General features: G+C 53.3%; 7 protein-coding genes across 7 annotated transcripts; 5 read left to right on the top strand and 2 right to left on the bottom strand.

Annotated features, from left to right (window-relative positions):
• Positions 1 to 161: 161 nt before the first annotated feature.
• Positions 162 to 1796, bottom strand: E0L32_002802 (uncharacterized protein; the record flags this gene model as incomplete). Its single annotated transcript, XM_031137032.1, has 2 exons — positions 162 to 1536; positions 1609 to 1796. The coding sequence occupies 2 exons, from the start codon at positions 1794 to 1796 to the stop codon at positions 162 to 164; spliced, it is 1563 nt and encodes a 520-aa protein (XP_030999412.1).
• A 654-nt stretch (positions 1797 to 2450) lies between these two features.
• Positions 2451 to 4310, top strand: E0L32_002801 (uncharacterized protein; the record flags this gene model as incomplete). Its single annotated transcript, XM_031137031.1, has 1 exon — positions 2451 to 4310. The coding sequence occupies one exon, from the start codon at positions 2451 to 2453 to the stop codon at positions 4308 to 4310; it is 1860 nt and encodes a 619-aa protein (XP_030999411.1).
• Positions 4311 to 4696: 386 nt separating this feature from the next.
• Positions 4697 to 6193, top strand: E0L32_002800 (uncharacterized protein; the record flags this gene model as incomplete). Its single annotated transcript, XM_031137030.1, has 1 exon — positions 4697 to 6193. The coding sequence occupies one exon, from the start codon at positions 4697 to 4699 to the stop codon at positions 6191 to 6193; it is 1497 nt and encodes a 498-aa protein (XP_030999410.1).
• A 408-nt stretch (positions 6194 to 6601) lies between these two features.
• E0L32_002799 (uncharacterized protein) lies at positions 6602 to 8301 on the top strand (the record flags this gene model as incomplete). Its single annotated transcript, XM_031137028.1, has 3 exons — positions 6602 to 7072; positions 7349 to 8191; positions 8251 to 8301. 3 exons carry the CDS (start codon positions 6602 to 6604, stop codon positions 8299 to 8301), a joined length of 1365 nt encoding a protein of 454 aa, XP_030999409.1.
• Positions 8302 to 10712: 2411 nt separating this feature from the next.
• On the top strand, positions 10713 to 12853 carry E0L32_002798 (uncharacterized protein; the record flags this gene model as incomplete). Its single annotated transcript, XM_031137027.1, has 5 exons — positions 10713 to 10910; positions 10975 to 11263; positions 11415 to 11777; positions 11853 to 12039; positions 12109 to 12853. The coding sequence occupies 5 exons, from the start codon at positions 10713 to 10715 to the stop codon at positions 12851 to 12853; spliced, it is 1782 nt and encodes a 593-aa protein (XP_030999408.1).
• Positions 12854 to 14297: 1444 nt separating this feature from the next.
• On the top strand, positions 14298 to 16012 carry E0L32_002797 (uncharacterized protein; the record flags this gene model as incomplete). The annotated part of the gene is made up of 3 exons (XM_031137026.1): positions 14298 to 14475; positions 14585 to 14767; positions 14847 to 16012. 3 exons carry the CDS (start codon positions 14298 to 14300, stop codon positions 16010 to 16012), a joined length of 1527 nt encoding a protein of 508 aa, XP_030999407.1.
• A 449-nt stretch (positions 16013 to 16461) lies between these two features.
• E0L32_002796 (uncharacterized protein) lies at positions 16462 to 16890 on the bottom strand (the record flags this gene model as incomplete). Its single annotated transcript, XM_031137025.1, has 1 exon — positions 16462 to 16890. One exon carries the CDS (start codon positions 16888 to 16890, stop codon positions 16462 to 16464), a length of 429 nt encoding a protein of 142 aa, XP_030999406.1.
• Between the last annotated feature and the right edge of the window lie 1154 nt (positions 16891 to 18044).

Genomic DNA, 18044 nt, shown 5'->3' with positions numbered 1-18044 from the left:
TTCTCGCAGTATTAGATCCCGAGAACTGACTAGCAGACTAGGCTGCAGATGAAATGCGGCTCGAGGGATGAACTGCTACGGCTCGCTCAAAAATGGCGACGTTCTTGGATCATAGCCTGAGATACACACTATGTATGTATTTCGGGCGCAATGATTCCTCCCTACTCAAGGGGCTCCTGATAGTCTCCCATCTTTCTGGGAGGAACTCTAGCCTCGAAAAGCCGATCAATCTCATCAAACGTCTTGCCTTTGAGCTCGGGTACATAGAGCCAGCTGCCAAAAGTCGCAATCAGCGCCAGTCCACCAAAGACGAAGCCAACCTTGCCCCTCAAGTTTCCCTCGTCCGGATTTACCATGTACGGGATGGCGAAGTTCATAACAAGACCGCACAACGACTGTGTAGCCGTGGCCAGAGACATGGTCTTGGCTCGCAGAACGGTGCTGGAGGCCTCACCGAGGATCGCGAATGCCATGGCGCCGATGGTCAAAAAGTATACAAAAGCGTACACTACTGTAGCGCCTGCCTGCACCCACCCAGCGCCACTGGTGGGAACCACATCCATGATTCCAATAAGCAGAAGAAGCGCCGTTAGCATAGCCATGCCTGACACAAAGATGATGCGCCGGCCGTATCTCTCCACGACAAACCAACTGCAGATGTTACCGGCAACACCGCATGCCGTAACTCCCACTCCAAGATCAAACGACTTCGACACGTCGAGGCCAGCAAGTTGGAAGAAGTAGGTCGAGTAGCCGAGGACGAAGATGATTCCTACCAGATGTTGGCAAAGGAAGACACCGGTAGATATGCCGCTGCGTAGCCTATTCGTGCCCTTGAAGCAGTCCACGAACCCCACCTCGTGCAACCTGTCCAGCGATTCTGCCTCGACCGTAGCCTGAACGCTGAGGAGCCTCTTCTCAGCATCGTAGTCCGGGCCATAGAGCTTCCGAATAGCGTCAAGCGCCTGGTCTTGCTTTCCCCTCCTCACTAGATACCAGGGACTTTCTGGAGAGAAGGGAAGGCAGATTAAAAGGAAAGCAACGAAGAATAGCTGAGTGAGAAAAGGGCCGCGATAAGCCCAGCGGTCGCCGCGCTCGCCAAAGCCCTTGACAACCGCGTTCGACAGAAGCTGACCTATGGCGATACCAAGATTGACACCAGCTGTGGCAAAGCCACGGAGGGCGACCGGGGCGAGCTCGCTAGCCATGAGAGGTGCGAGCGTGAGGTAGAAGCCGAGACCGGCACCGAGGATGAGTTTGGAGAAGAGAAAGGCCACGCGGTCGTGGCTCGCTACTTCACCTGCGATACCTCCAGTGGCGACGGCGAGGCCGAGGAACAAGGCGGTCTTCCTGCCGGCAGAGTCGGCGACCCAGCTAGCCAAGAAACCACCAAACAAACTTGTCACTGTACTCCCGACGTTGAAGGCAGTCTGCCAAGAGGCCGGCAGGATGGCCTCGCCATCTTTGACGTATCCAAAGTCTTTGCGAAACTCTGCTACCGATATCATCGCTCCGTTGATCTGTGCATCAAAGCCCCTGCGAAGTGGCACGAATTAGTCTCCATCCTATGGGGTACATAGGGGCTTGAGTCCAGAGGCCTTGACTCACCAGCCAACAGCGGCCATAGCCCAGAAGAAGCACCACCAGATGATTTTTTTGTGGTTCTGGAAGACACTAGCTAAGGTGAGCTCATGCTCTTGCTGGATGGCATCGGAAGCCAAAGCCTCTTTTGGAGAGGGATGCGAGGCCGTTAACTCGGCAGCATGCTGGACATGGGCAGCGTTGACTTTGTCCATGATGTGGTCACGGAAAAAGACTGAAGAATTCTCGTGGTGGCAGAAGTCAAAAATTGTAACCGGGTAAGTTGCCGAGTGTAGACTGTGGACTCAAGAGCCTGATCATCAACTCGGATAGGCGTGAGAGCTGGGAAACTTGGCGTCTTTATATCTCGAGCCAGGTTCGACAACCAGTCACACCATACCCTCGGTGACTGGATCAGTTTCCGTTTCTTCGACTCTAACGGGCGCCCGCTAACCGAGGCGCTTCCATCGCACGGGTGAGCGAGCCCCTGAATGGGACGGAGAGTATTGTGCTAGTCGCTGACGGCCGATCCAAGGTGGGATTGCGTGACCCAACATTGTTTCCCCAGAATGTAAATCTGGAGGTCGCATGAGGAAAGGATGGGGCTAGTTAATTCAAGTGCGACATTCCGCGAGCCGAAAACGTGTGAAATTTTGGATGCATCACCGCTTGACCTTCTTCGGGCTAGCCTCGAATACTAGATTCCTCTTCGTGGTTATATGAGCGACATTCCGCGCTTCCTACCTCCTCCCTTGCTCTCCTCCTTTTTGCCCGATGAAACCAAATTGCCACAGCATCTCAATTCCCGTCCTGGTCATTACTGTCCCCATATTCTCGATCGATTTCCAGTCAGACAATTTGGGGTAAACATGGAGTTGGACATCGGTCTAGATTCAACCCCACAGAATGCATCCGATCACTTTCCAAGACCCTCGCCTCGGGGCACTGCTTCTTATCCCCGACGACGAGCCGTCAAAGCTTGCCAAACTTGCCGAGCAAGACGAACCAAGTGTGACAATCGCAAGCCGTCATGTTCATTCTGCCTCAAGGTCGGGGCAACCTGCATCCAGTCACCAGTCGACCTGTCGAGCTTTGACCCGGCGAGCCTCAAGATACTGGAACGTCTGGACGATCTCGAAGAGGTCTTCAAGTCAGCACTGAGCTTGCAGGGATCGGCCTCAGGATGCAATGCGGACAGTGTACCAAGCCCCGAAATGCGGGTGACAAAGGCACCGGACCAGCCCCTGGACCCAAGCGTGGTCATGCCTGTGTCTACGCGCCAAATCCTCTCCTGGCCCAAGTTCCGCTGTATTGCCCCCCAAAGCCTAGAATTCTCGTCTCCAGAATCTTCTCACCACCAACAGAGTCGGCCAGGGCCGTCTGCGCAATCGCCCATCTCAGTTGTGGGCACTGTGGACCTGGAACCCGGGCGGGCCCAGAATCTGGTGGAGAACTTCCTCAACTACGTCCACATCAAGAACCCCATATTTGATGAGAGAATTCTCTGGCGGCTGGTGCAGTCAGTCGCGCTCAACGGTGTCGACTGGTCTGCGGACTCGTGCTTGTTCCTCCTAGTCTGCGCCCTGGGCTCGATCGCGACCCCTTTTGGACCAAGCCCTGACACCATGCCATCATGCGAGGCATATCACAGGGCGCAGGGCTTCTTTCAAGCTGCACAGAAGCGTCTGGGTATGGTGCTGTGCTCTGATGACATTCTGGCGCCACAATGTCTCTTCCTATCTGGGGTATTTATGATGTGCACATTCCAAATACCAAAGGCATGGAGGTTCTTCCTGCAGGCCTTGGCGCATTGCCAGGATATGGAGTTCTTGTCATTTCGATCTCAGCCGGGGACTGGTACGGGCTTGGAAATGGTGCCGCAGACCTTGGACTCCGACACTCTCCACCAAGCTGTTTACTGGTCAGCGTGGAAGTCGGAGCGAGAAGCGCAGAACGTCTTGTCCCTTCCGGACTTTTCCCGCAAGGATCACGGCTCCGGGTTGTACCCGGCATTCTTCCCAACTCCTCCGGCCGCATCTTCTGAAGCAGATCTGGCCGGCTCGGGAAGGCAAAGGGAACAGACTGCATGGTACTTCTACTTGGCAGAGATCTCTCTGCGTCGCCTCGTCGCACGCATCAGTGATGAGATACGGACCCTGCAGAGGACCCATTCCAGCCTTGACTCCTTTTTACATGCTGCAGCGGCAGCAGTACCCACTTATGAGGCTCAAATCCAGGAGTGGATGAACTCTCTCCCCCCGTCTTTGTCTCTCGACAACACGTCAGGTACCGATATTTGCCAGTTCGTACTCGAAGGGCATGCTATCAATGCATTTGAATCCATCTACTGGCCCTTCTTGGCCGCCCGTTTGGTCACGCCCGTCTTAGACTTGCATCTGCTAGACCACTTTCTTGGCTATGCGCAACAGGCACTTGACAATCACGCGTGGAGGTTGAGAGCGAACGAGCCCGGGTTCAGGCATCGGCATCACGGGACGTATTTCATGATAGGGTCTTGCTCGAGAAGCGCGTTAGTCCTCGTGCTCACGGCTTGGCATATTGAGTCTCTGTCTGCTGGGAAGCCTGCTGTGCCGCCCCCGCTGGTCATGCCTGCAGGATGGAGGGACTTGGTGACCAGCGTCTCCGGAATGTTGGACCATTGGAGTGGGGAAACACACGACTTTGACGATGTGCGTTCTGTTCTTAGTCAGTATGCTATTTTCAATTGAACAGGGGTGCAGTCGGGGCAAATGACAAAACAGAATAGCCTAAAGAGAGCCTCTGATGAGCGAGGGCCACCCGGTCAGGTGGTCTTGTGACGATGGCGGCTTGCACCTTGAACATTGATCTCGGCAGTGCACCCGAGCTAGTCTAGTTAGCTTTTCTTGGGCATTGCCAATCCCCACATAACTTGCTTGCCGCGGAATATCGCAGTTAAGGGATACTGGGGGTTGACGACACTTGTGGAGAGGCAAGGCGAGCACTAGGCAGTGCAACAAATGTATATCTCCTGAAATGCTCGGTATAAAGTAGTTGGTCGCCAGGATGGCTCTTGCTGGTCATGCCTGAACGGATGTTCACGTTCACTAATCCAACGCAAACTCCTGGGCTCACCATGTCAACCACTACCACCACCACCACAAGCACACGATTCCAGGCGCCGCCAGCATTGAAAAATGCTCAGAATTCACCCTGCAGCATGTTACGCGTTAGTGGCACGCAGATTGTCGATGCCGCAGGAAAGCGGATCGTCCTCAAGGGCTCGGCCATAGGCGGCATGTTAAATATGGAAAACTTCATCACGGGCTACTCGGGCCACGAGCATGAGCATCGGGCGGCGTTGGCAGAGGTCCTTGGTGAAGAGAAGGCCCAGTTCTTTTTTGATCGTCTGCTCCATTATTTCTTCACCGAGTCAGACGCTGCCCTGTTTGCGTCGCTAGGACTGAACTGCCTGCGTGTCCCTTTCAACTATCGACACTTTATGGATGACGACAACCCAGATGTGATCAAGGAGTCTGGGTTTGATCTCCTCGACCGCGTCATCAACGCCTGTGCCAAGTTTAACATCTACGTGGTCCTAGATTTACACACTGCCCCCGGCGGTCAGAACCAGGACTGGCACTCGGACTCTGGGATCAACAAGGCGCTGTTTTGGGAGTTTAGAGACTTTCAAGACAGAGGCATACAGCTCTGGGAAGCTATCGCGACCAGATACGCGGGAAACCCCGTTATCGCGGGCTACAACCCGCTGAATGAGCCTGCCGACCCGAAGCACACGCGTCTGATCGGTTGGTACGAGCGCGCGGCCAAAGCCATCCGGGCCAAGGACCCAGACCACATCCTCTTCTTGGACGGCAATACCTATGCCATGGACTTTTCTCAGTTTCCGGTCGACAAGCCCCTTGCCAATGCTGTCTATAGCTGCCATGACTACAGCTTCTACGGATTCCCACTCCCGGAGCAGTACGAAGGCACGGACGAACAGAAGAAGAAGCTCCGGGAGAGCCTCCAGAGGAAAGTGGAGTATATGCAGAAGGCCGGGGTGCCGATCTGGAACGGCGAGTGGGGTCCTGTGTACCAAGACCCGAGGACGGATCCCAATGCCGAACAAACCAACCAGAAGCGGTTCGCACTGCTGAAGGAGCAGCTTCAGATCTATCGTGAGTTTGACGACATCTCCTGGAGCATCTGGCTCTACAAGGATATCGGGTACCAGGGGATGGTCTATCTCGACCCCGAGAGCCCATACATGAAGCTCATCAGACCTTTCGTTGAGAAGAAGCAGCGTCTCGGCGTTGACTTCTGGGGCGTATCGGACAAGAGCGCCATTGACAGTTCCGTGTACCAGCCTCTCATTTCCAAGCTGAAGGAATCCATCCCGGCGCATCTGCTGAAGAAGAAGTACCCCAAGATCTGGACCTTTGATAGACAGGTAGAGCGCGCGGTGCGAGAGACACTGGTTAGCGAGTATCTCGGCTGGGAAATGGCGGAGCTGTTTGCTGGCAAGACTATGGAGGAGTTGGATGAGTTGGCTGCGAGCTTCTCGTTGGAAAAGTGCAAGTTGAGGGATCAACTGAACAGTATTCTGCGTGAGGACGCCGATCTCTCGTGAGCATGGACACGACGAAAGTTAGATACACGCGTTAGACAGGGCTGAGGCTAGAGGCGCTTGACTCATAGATTTATTCAACATGGCAACTGATATATAGCTTCGTCGCATCGACGGAGTTTCAGTTACGAGCCGATGCAGTAAATGAATCACAATAAAGTCGACACCAGATATGAATCCTGCTAAGTTACTTTTTACATTGAGAAAGTTAATGTACATATTGCTCATCGCTGAGAACCGTTCATTGCTGCAACCTGGTTGTGTCCAGTGCTGAATATCTTGCGCATCCCGCCTCGTAAACTTGCTTATACAGACGATTTAACTCACCGGCCAAGGGGTAGGAGCCTAATACGGCACTCCATATCCGATCCTGGGCACAAAGAGTCAAACCTTACAACATCCGTCCTGAACATGTCTTCAGAAATACTCATCTTCGCAGTGTACCTTCTGTTTGTCGGAGCAATCCTAGGAGCGGGGCTGCGGTGCTGGTGGAAGGCACTATCCTCACATGCATCCTACCCTCGAGTGGAGACCCCGATATCTAGCAAAGCACAGCCCACACCATGGACAGGACTCATCTTTGCGCCTCACAAGCCATGCCCCTGTCTTGACAGCCCCAAAGTCGCGGCCATGGACCCCCTCGTGCGAGCAGGCTTCCACAACTTGACCTGCAGTCCTCTCTGCCGTCTCCCCGAGGAACTCATCCTGCGCATCATGAATGACCTAGGGTTCTGCGAACTAGCGTGCCTGCGCCGTGCGAGCAGGCTGTTTCTCCGCCTGTGCAGCTCGGCCGAGTTCCGCGGTGGTCATCGGCAAGATGACGAGTATCGGCACTATACGCCGTGGATCACGATCTGGGCTGACTCGAAGGCGGATGAACCGGTATTGAAAGAGCTGCTGGCCAGGGACCGGAGCGTGGGGTGCTGTGGGACATGCAGCGCGTCGAGGGCGGCGCCGGGGTGGATGGCGCGCGCGGGCTGGCTGGGTTGGAAGGCGTACTGTAGCGGGTGCAAGGTTAATCACCCTCGGTGGATGTTTATGCCGAGCGAGAGGCCTGGCTGGTTCGGTCTCTATCCGCGTCGTCGGAGAAGTTGCGTTGCGCGGACAGAGGGCGTTGGTGTTCGCTTGTGTGAGCACCAAACAATATCTTGGGACCAGATCAACAACGGGTTTGAGAGGCTCAAGAAGCTCAAGCTCTATCGGTGGCGGTTGGTTACCTGTGACGATGAGAGCCATCTACCGCGACATCAATATAACGGCAATTCCATCGACCCTGCAGACCTGCGGCCGACGGCGTACTTGGTGGCAGCAACTCTAACGAGTCCTGTCATACTCGAACGGAAGTGGCTAGGGCACCTGAGTGTGGGGACTCCAGACGGCCGGCAAGATGGTCAGGTCACGGCAGATGAGGTCCGCAGTGCGTTGGAGAAGCTCAGGCAAGGTGCAGCCGAGTTTATCGCCCCTGAGCGGGCACCAGGTCGGCTATTAGAGATGAGATGTTTCGACCCTAATCGTTGCCGCTGCCTATCATTACCAGGCATGGATCAACTACCATCGGGATGGTATCTCAGCCCAGGAGGAGCACACTTTGACGTCAGATGCCGTGGCAGTCCTGGAGGACACCTCGGCCCCTCGATGCAGGCGATGAGCGGCGACGGCTTGGTGGAGGGCTCACGGAGGTGGATTGCCGCTGAGCAACACACCACGAAGCAGATGTCTCACACGCGATACTGTCTTGATACCCGAACCACCCAGATATCTCTGAGTGGATGCATTAGCGACAAGCAGTGCATAGTTATTAGCTACTCGAGTGCCATCGACGTCGGCCACGGTTCTGGAGCTGCAGTCAGCCGGGCGTGGCACGAAGCTCTCGACCCCGGGTCTTACTGCCTAACAGACGATTCCGAATCCTACGGGGTGCTCTGGTGCTGGACGCCGGGCTGTCAGAACTACTATCGGTATGACGGGAGGGCGGCACACATGGCCCGTACGGACTCGGGCGTACGTGTTGGATGGGTTTTGCTGGGTGACTTTTACTATACTTTGCGGACATGGCGGAGGAGTATATTGCAATGGGTAGACTGGATGACGGATCTCGAGATGTCATGTGAGACCTGGGTAGGCTCGGTTACGTCCGGCTGCAGATTTCTGTGCGGAATCTGCATCGCTACGCTGTTGCTCCCATTATTGGTCCTAATGTATGAGTTGACGACCTGGCTCGAATGAGGACCTCCAAGGCAGCTTGTACTCTTGCACTTGCAGTGCTGTTCTTAGTGAAGCGAGAGTCTCGTCGAAATCAACATCGGTTTATTGTTATCAAGGCTGGGAGATCAATGCACTGCCGGATATAATTAGTTTCCTGTGGTCTGTTCCGAGAAGGGATTATCTCCTTGGTAGAGTCTTTGACATGAGGAAAGATCGGAAAGATCGACGGTACTCCTTACAAGCCCTTCAACTAATTGACCTGCGCTTCATACTACGCTAGGGGTATTTTGTATCTTTTGTGTGGATAGATGGTTGGCAATTGGGTTGTAGGCGACTGATCAGTTTCCATGATCGAAGGAGCAGTTGAACTATACAAGAAGTCATTTTGATCTAAGGCACTGTGAACAATCCCCGCCTGATATGGGGTGCACAAGGAGAAATTGGTAAGTCTCTCGGCCGGATTGCCTAGATTGATTCAACCATTCCATCTCAATAATCGTGGACCAAGCTTCAGGAGAGGGAATGAGACAAGATCAAACCCATGGGAAGTAACCGGCTGTTCGGAGATATCGACCAATAGGGTTACACACTGCTCCTCCACAAACCCACAGCAGGATCAGCCAAGGTGAGAGTCCAAGCTTCCACCCGCGCTTGTGGGAGCTTGTCGTGACGCTCTCATGGCTATCCCGAGGTGACCCACTCCACGGCAAGCTCAAGCACATATCTCCGAGTAGACTTATTACCACTCAATGGCACCATAGATACTGCCACCGTTTTGTGAGACATGGGGTTCTGCACAGAATGCTGATGGCAGCTTCATGTCACGAAGCACATTGTATGTCAAGATCAGAGAGTGTGAAGCGACCAGAGCCATGCCCCTTACCCTCATTGGGTGGCCTCTGATTTTCTTTTGAGAAGTGGTATATTTCTCTCAAGGGATATAGATGAAAGCTAAAAGTAGGTTATTGGCACGGTGCTCTATTGATGAAGACTTAACGCAACGCATCACTTGTTTGGGGAATGCGGCAATCAAGCGTTTCGGCCAGGTGACTTTCACCGAAACTCGGAACGAATTTAACACCAGCGCACTTCCTACATACCCTCTCTAGTATGGTTCTAGTATGGTATGTCGTTCCTTCTCCATGACGATCGCCTTGGGGAAACGCCCTCCGAACCTTCCTCGGCGGATTGCTCCATAGATCCTTGCACTATTTGTCGCCGGATCTACATATAATGATCGGCACCACCAAAAGTGCCGGCCGTCTGCAAGTCACACTTCGGTACATGGAGCGCGCCCAGTCTCGACTTCGTCTTGAAATTAATGCGAATGACCTCTTTAGCTCAATCTCTCATCTCAGAGTACAATTAGTGCCTAGCGTTAAGCCCTTCTAGGACACCGCATGAGAACCATATGTGAGGATCAGGTCCACCCATGCAATGGCAATCTGACATACGCAGCTTGTGGACTTGATCCAGATCCCGCCCCCGCCTCGGAGACTTCTGCAGTTCCTGGTTGCACAATACGACACGATGTCTCGCAAGATTCATATCGGCATGTTTTGCTCCAGGCGAAAGCGGTGATGACAAGACGTATAGAGATCTTGAGAACAAGCCCGTAAGCTGTGGCGGTCGGCCGCTTTGTCGCCGCTAGCAATACTGATTGACACATTACAGGCGCATCATGCGATCAATGGCCAGTTCGGAGGGAAGGGGATGAGAGCGTGAGAATCTAGATATATTTGCATGCGCGACAACACCCAAAAGCAGGTCTTGAAATAGCCTGTAGCGCTCAGCTGAGTTTTAGTTTTGCATGATCGAAGGCCTCCCTGGTGGCGCGGACCACACTCCTGGGCTTCGATTAAGTGTAACCTTTTCCAGGCTGCTGGTGAACAGGCGGTCAACACCAAAAGTGTTTTGCCGGCCCGAAATCGATGCCGAATATACCGCTGACGCCGGGCAGCTCTAGACAGGACTCTGAGAATCCGGCCCGAAGTTTAGTATCGCGCGCATCTCTCTCAAATGCTTAGCTCCACTGTTGTGTGTTAGTCTCTATCAACGCTAACACACGGACCAATCACGACTCGCAGACAACCCGAGCATTCCGACAAGGCTACTGCCTGCAGGGCTGGGGCTTGCCCAAGGGGAAACGTGGGGAAAGATGGGGAAGGATGTTCACCGTGGTAGGTATTTGATGAGTATATATATCTATACCCCGACAGGATGGTAATTGACATATAGGTTTGGGTGAAATGTGCTCAACCCGTGTGTGCTGTGCATTCCGATATTCACCCCATCCTCTTTCCCCTACGACAGCAATATGGATCCTGTCTACAATGCCAAAGGCGATACGGAGACGGCAGAACATAGCGAGGGAGGGGTTCTCTCCAGCAAGGTTGATGGTGATGGTTTTGCGCCTTCCGCCGAGAAGCATCTCGACCATGGAATTGACCCGATCAATGCTGCCCAGTTGCCTAAGGGCTACTACTACAGTCCGCTGATCCTAGGAACCTTCTTTGTAAGTAAACCCCAGACGAGGTCGATCGTCTCGCCACGGTGAGACTTGCTGAACAATGATCAAGGCTGTTGCACTAGGCCTCACGTGCGGAGCTGGCGTATTCGCCATGACAGCGCCTGTCCTGGGTGTCATCAATGCCGAGATTGGCCCCAGTGCAAACATCACCTGGGTTGCTATCGTCTACATCCTCATGCTCGGCATTGGAAGTCTGATGGTTGGCCGTCTGACCGATATATTTGGCCGCCGATGGTTCTTTGTTGGAGGGTCATTCCTAGCCGTCATTGGAAACATCGTGTGCTCAAGAGCCCAGAGCGTGCCTACAATGATTGGTGGGATGACCATGATTGGCGCTGGTATGTAAGACACGACTTCTATGCATGCAAGAAGTAGTGGGAGGCGGGTCTCCAAAACATCTCGACCTCCTCTCCCCATCCCTTCTTTCTTTTCTTCTGGTTGGACCATGTCAGACTTAAGATCTTTCCCCACTGACTTGATACTACTTAGCAACGGCCTCACAAGCCTCCTTCGTCTTTGTGACCGGGGAGCTGGTACCGATACGCTGGCGCTTCATCGCCAACGGTGCGGTTTACATGCTGGGAACCCCGTTCAACATATTCGGCGCCAAGATCTGCACCGTCATCGTTCAGAACCTGGGCTGGAGATGGATCTACTATATCATGATCATCCTCAATGGCATTTGTTGCCTATGTTGGTTTGCCTTTTATCACCCGCCGACGTTTCATATGCTCCATCACGATCAGTCCGCGAAGAGCCTAATCCTAGGCTTTGACTATATCGGCTTTGTACTCTTCTCAGCCGGTCTGACCCTAGTGATGCTTGGACTAAGCTGGGGAGGTCAGCTATACGGTATGTGAGCTCGACGTTTGGTGCTTGGCCGTTGCAGTGTTGTCAGGCTCAGTGTCCCTAACTTCACCACAATAGAATGGAAGAGTGCCCACGTCATATGCACCATCACCATTGGAGGCGTCTCGATGATCGCATTTGTCATCTATGAAATTGTCTTCCAGCCCAAAGAGCCATACATCCCAATGAGACTGTTTCGCAAGCGCGCATACAACGCCTCCGTCTTCGCCATCGGAGTTGTTGCAATGGGCTACTACGGCTTTAGGTAAAGAATCTCTCTTCCCTCTACTCCGTATCTCCGCCAGGCGCCTCGGCTCACGTAAGATTTGCTCAGCATCATATGGCCGACAATGGCAGCTACTCTCTATCCTTCTTCCCCGTCCACAAATGGCTGGATGAACCTGGCGGCCTCTGGACTATTCGCCTTTGGAGACCTAGTCGGCTTGCTGGTCGGTTCTTTCATCCGTCGTCTACGGTACTTCATGATTGGGTGCATGGTGATTGGCACGGCACTGGCCGGCGCCGTTGCTGTCGGCACGCAGCACAACATGGGAACAACAATCACACTCATGGCCCTCGGCTGTTTCTTCCTAGGAGTTGTCGAAAGCATAGTCCAGACTCTTGCCGGCATTGCCATTGACGACCAGAACGACATCGGCGCGGCGGTCGGGTTCTCGGGCTCGGCTCGTTCTTTTGGAGGAGCACTGGCGACAACGATCTACAGCACGATCCTTGCCAATCGCCTGAAAACGACAATCCCCGCCCTGGTCCCTGCTGCTGTCATACAGGCAGGGCTACCGCCGGCTTCCCTCCCGGCCTTGTTACAGTTCTTCCAAGGAATGCTGCCGGCAGACAAGGTTCCCGGGCTTACTCCAACCATCTTGGCAGTCGGTACTGATGCATACCAAACTGCGAGTGCGCAGGCTTACAAGACTTGTTTCCTAACGAGCATCGCCTTTTGCGCCTTGGGGCTGATTTCGGTCTGCTTTTGTGATGATCTAGACCCGAAAACGGATCAGATTGTTGCAAAAGAGCTCCATCACTGGGGCGACGAGAAAGGCGCCATCTCAGAGAAGTGACTAATCACTTCCACTATTCAGGCTCAACAGGGTGGAGTCATGTCATAGGCCAAGCAGAAGGACTTGATGCGTGTTTTTAGCATGGAAGCAAGAGTGTACATGAGTGAGGGCTAAAAGACTTGATGATATGCCACTTGCCTTCAGTAGAGTGACTTGAAGTAGTAGAGGAAAGTGACTAGGGAGGAGGAGGATAAGAGGAAATCGAGATGCTATTATGTATGGAGAAACAGCGTCCTGGGGTCAGGTCACTGGTCAGGACGGATAGTGTCATACTATCAGCAAAGCAGCCCACCAAAGCTCTCATTCTAGTGCGGGTTTTCCCTTCAATTCTATTAATATGCATTGAACTACTTGTGCATAGGGAACACAGAATTGCCCTGGAAAGGTTCGGAACTACTTCGGCCTTTTCTACCGACTATGACCCTATGCGGGGCACCGTGCAGGGGTTCGCAGCCTAAGAAGGCTTGTTTCAACTCCCTGAGGGAATAATCTGGAAAGACGACAACGGCCACGGAGACGCGGCAGCGTGTCACGCTAAGCTATCCCTCATGGCGGAGAGTGGTTTTTGTGAGTTTGTCGCTAATGGTCCTTGAGGAATCATGTTTCTGACGAAAGGTCACATTGCCTCCCACACAAAATCCCCTGCGTCAATCATTCGACTTCTAGCTCAATAAGCAAGGTTCGGAAGGTGACCGAGGCGTGGGTCGACCGTCAAGATGGAGAGGCACATGCAGAGCATCCGGACCGCCTGTACATCCAGCTCACGCGCGGAGCTGACGCGCGTAAAGCAAGCTAGAAAAAGCTCAGATAGATATTGTCACGCAACAATCTCCGCGGCCCTCTTGAAGCTCTCCACATCTTGAGTCCGCTTCGGCTGGGGGACTCGCTGGTATGGAGACATTGTGGGTTGACTGCCAGATGACAGAATGAACCACCAATCATACGCGCATCCCGGACGATTCTCCAGGCTCCTTCCTGCTCGCTCGCCACTAGACCTGTAGATGCGGAGAGGGGGGGACAGGGCGCGGAGAACTCCGGACCAGAGAGAAGAAGCACAAATGCCGGAAGTCAGATCCTCTTTTCGTGCAATGACAAGGTTTGTTGGCGCATGGATGTGGCCACCCCTCGCTCTCCATCTCGCTCTATCCCCTCCCCACAGATTAACACTGGATCTCTTAGGATGAAATATTCTTGACCAGGCCAACTCCACTGCCCATCTGCAGTAGAGGGGAAAAATTCAAATAGTCGTGTTATTCCTTTCTCTTCTTACAAGTTCCTGTGTTCTTACCTCCACTTCCTGTTCGTGAACTAAAGTGGCGAGAGAAGTGCGCTCAACTCAGAGAACATCTAGTCTCCGGTTTGTGTTTACCATCTGGGAACACTTCTCATATCTGCCGTTATTTCCCAGGTATCTTGCATCCCCACTGCTCTCCTTGCTCCAGCCATGTCGCCGACATCGTATTTGGGCCTGCGGGGCAAGTCCCTCAGCATTACAATGAGTCTGGTCGCTGCCACCGCGTTCGCGCTACAGGGATACGACCAAGCCGTTATGAACGGCTTGTTGACGCTGGATACCTTCAATGAGCGATTCCCAGAGCTGAAGAAGAATGCCAACGTGGAAGGTGAGTCTATGGCCTACTGAGCGGCGTTCCTAGTCCCCCAAGGACATAGGTCTTGGCCACGAGAAAGCCAAAGAGACGGACCGCTGATATGGCGGGCCACTTCACCTAGGTACCGCTGTCGCAATCTACGAAGTCGGTTGTGCCATCGGAGCCTTGGCCTGCGCCTTTGTCGGCGACGTCCTCGGTCGCCGTCGCACCATCTTCATCGCCGGATGTATTGTCCTCATCGGTGTGACCATACAGAGTAGCTCTTTCTCCCTGGGACAGCTGATCGCATCTAGGGTCATCACAGGTGTGTCAACACAGAAGCGCTCATTCCATCAATGTTTGGAAATAAATCGCTAACCCCCGCCGCCATCTTTTCCCTTTAGGTCTCGGAGTCGGCGCCTTCACTGCCACCGTTCCTATGTGGGTGTCGGAGTGTTCCAACGCCCAGGAACGCGGTCGCCGCGTGCTGCTACAGGGTTTCTTCGCCATCGGCGGCGTTGCTCTCGCTTCGTGGATTGAGTTCGGCCTATACTTTGTCAAGAACAACGAGGTCAACTTTCGCTTCCCCATCGCGTTCCAAGCCCTCTTCGCCCTTATAATCACTTCTCTCGTCATGTTCCTGCCCGAGTCGCCCCGTTGGCTCATCAAGCAGGATCGGTTCGAAGACGCCAAGAAGGTCATGGCCGCTCTCGAGGGCATGCCAGAAGACGACGAGGTTGTCAACGAGGAGCTCTCACTCATTCGCGACGCATTCCTCGAGGAGCAGCGCCAAGCCGCAGCTTCTGTCTTCTCCATGGGCCCCGAACGTCAATTTCACCGCGCCGTGCTTGCGGTCGGCATCGCCCTTTTGGCCCAGATGTCGGGCATCAACGTCGTCACTTTCTACTCGACAACCATCTTTGAAGATCAACTCAACTACTCGCCCACAAACGCTCGAATCTTTTCAGGTTGCATCCAGATCTGGCAGTTCATATGTGCCGGTATCGCGGTCCTACTCATCGACAGATTCGGCCGAAGGAAGCTGCTCATGGCCGGTGCCCTCGGCATGTGCGTAGCCCAGACGTCCCTGGCCGGACTCATGTCTGACCTGTCCAACAAGGCTGCGGGTGAGGCTGCCATTTTCTTCTACTTTGTGGCCATGTTCTTCTTCCCCGTGGGCCTCTTCCTCGTGCCGTTCATGTACGCGGCCGAGATCTCGCCTCTCAACATTCGCCACCAGGTAACCGCCATCAGCGCCTGCACCAACTGGCTCTTCAACTTCCTCGTCGCCGAGGTCTCTCCCCACGCGATGGACAGCATCGGCTACAAGTACTACATTGTGTTTGCATGCATCACCCTCTTCACCTTTGTGATGCTGTACTTCTTCTACCCCGAGACGAAGGGCCGCACTCTGGAGGAGATTGACGACATCTTTATTCAATCCGCAAACATCTTCGATCCTGTCAAAGTCGAGAAGAAGATGCCACAAAACGGGCTTGCTTTGGCGTCACGAATCCAGCACATCCATGATGAGGAAAAGCACGCAGCGCAGCACTCGGAAAACATATAAATGTCCAAGCCACCAGAGTTTTGAATACATAGAATAGGGCTCCAAAGGAACTGGCTAGCTCGACAATATCACAATAGAAAACAATTCACGATGGGAATTCAGGATTGTCATTCTCCTGGGCGGGGCGGAATTGCATGCCGGGCCGCCGGTTTGTGAACTGCCTGCGAACACCGCTATGTATAATGTCATAGAAGTTTGAGGTCGCGCCCTCCAAGCTAGCCGTCAAGAATTGACTCATGCGCCGGTCGAACGCGCGCCATAAAAGTTGAGGTCGTCGCGTGCCCCCAAAGCCGAACATATAAGATCGAGATCGCACGCCCCAGGCTGACCATGAAAAACCAGGGTCGCGCCCCCCGATGCATACTTCAATGTCCTTAGCCTAGTGAGGTCACCCTCGCGTAATTACCTAAGTAGATAGCTTAGATACCTAGGTAGAGACTTCCTTGAGCTCATGAGAACAACGCATCCTCGACAAAGATCCCCTGAACACGGTGCCAACCTAACTCGTTGGCACAAATATCGTAGAGTGGCAGAGTTCGGGTCGAGTTGCGCCCTTCACCCTTCCATTGCTCTTTCTCTTCTCTCGTTGGCGGGATGCGGTACTGGCCCGCGCCGACCAGATCCCGACAGATATATCCCGTGCCAGACTCCCTGAAGTCTTGGGGATCGATACTGTTATACTTCTCGCGGTTTTTAGCCCTGAGGCCAACCAGCGCGGGGCCGTCGGTGCTCTCGACGCGGATAAAAATGTGGCTGCCCGCAACGGCGGTCTTGACAGTCGGCGGAACGTCGATCAAGAAGCTGCCCTCGGCCCTACGGTCCAATATGCTCTTGAAAGGACCGCACTTGCCCAGGAAAATGCGCGACTCTAAGCGCATCAGGATTGACAGAAGTCAATACAAACGAACACAGCAGAACAAGAAACGGTTCGGAGAATACTCCTTGCTTCTAAGACGTATACATGATCTAGACGACAGGAAGACGCCTAAACTTCAGCTGGAAATTCAATCTGACACTCTAAGGCGATTGTTCCGTGGCCTGGCACAGGGGATCGAGAGTATCAGCCTCAACCATAAGCCTATCATTGTCCCAGAACCATATGCGGAGCTCTACTATTGCAGGGAGCAGATCCACAGAGCGGTGAGCGAAGCGACAACTGATGAGACACGACGAGAGTTCCAGTTACTCGTCGATTCTGAGACGCAATTCATGTCGCCTACTATTGCAACAATAACATCATTCCAAAGTAATGGAACCATCGATTTTGACTGTCTCTGGAGCCTTTCCCCCCCAGGATGCAAGGTTGTTATACAGAATACATCAGCGACCACCACCGCGATTTAGTGGTGTGCAGTGTCAAAGTCCTATGAAACGGCCGTCAGCAATGGCGTGCACTCCTGGATCCTGACGGTGACACATACAGGGTTTAACGGCCAGAATTTCGGCAATGTCAAGACAGTGTTCAACTTTCCGTCGTTTTCTGGGATCATGAACATCACTAAATTGCCGGCCTATCCACTGCACTATTATCCGCAGAACAACCAGCTGACGAACTCTGCAATTGTCCGGGGCCAAAAGTATGAGCAATACTGCCTGAAAAGCTCCAAGGCCTCGAAGCCGCCAATAGCCACGACAATGGTATATGAAGGCCCTTGTTGGACCACGGGGAGCAGGTCCAGCCGACGCGGTTGTCAGATGCATGACAGTCTATCTAGCGCTATAAGTCGTCTTGGCCAAACTTCTGATCCTTCTCTATATAAAATCACTTTCCAAAGATCAATGGTAGAGTCGTTGTGGACGTTGAAGGTTTCTTGAGCAACTACCCTCACAACAAACTGTAATTCGGTTCTTCTCACAACAAACTGTAATTCGGTTCTTCTCACAACAAACTGTAATTCGGTTCTTCTCACAACAAACTGTAATTCGGTTCTTCTTAGACCCGAATTGAAACCCCATACAAAATAAAACGGCGCTATGATTACAGGGGGTAGAACCGAATTGACAAGCAGGGGGTAGAACCGAATTGGTTTCC

Source organism: Thyridium curvatum (assembly GCF_004353045.1).
Source record: "Thyridium curvatum strain D216 chromosome Unknown NODE_12_length_601061_cov_81.036774, whole genome shotgun sequence".
NCBI lineage: Eukaryota > Fungi > Ascomycota > Sordariomycetes > Thyridiales > Thyridiaceae > Thyridium > Thyridium curvatum.
This window is presented reverse-complemented; position numbering and strand designations above follow the sequence as displayed.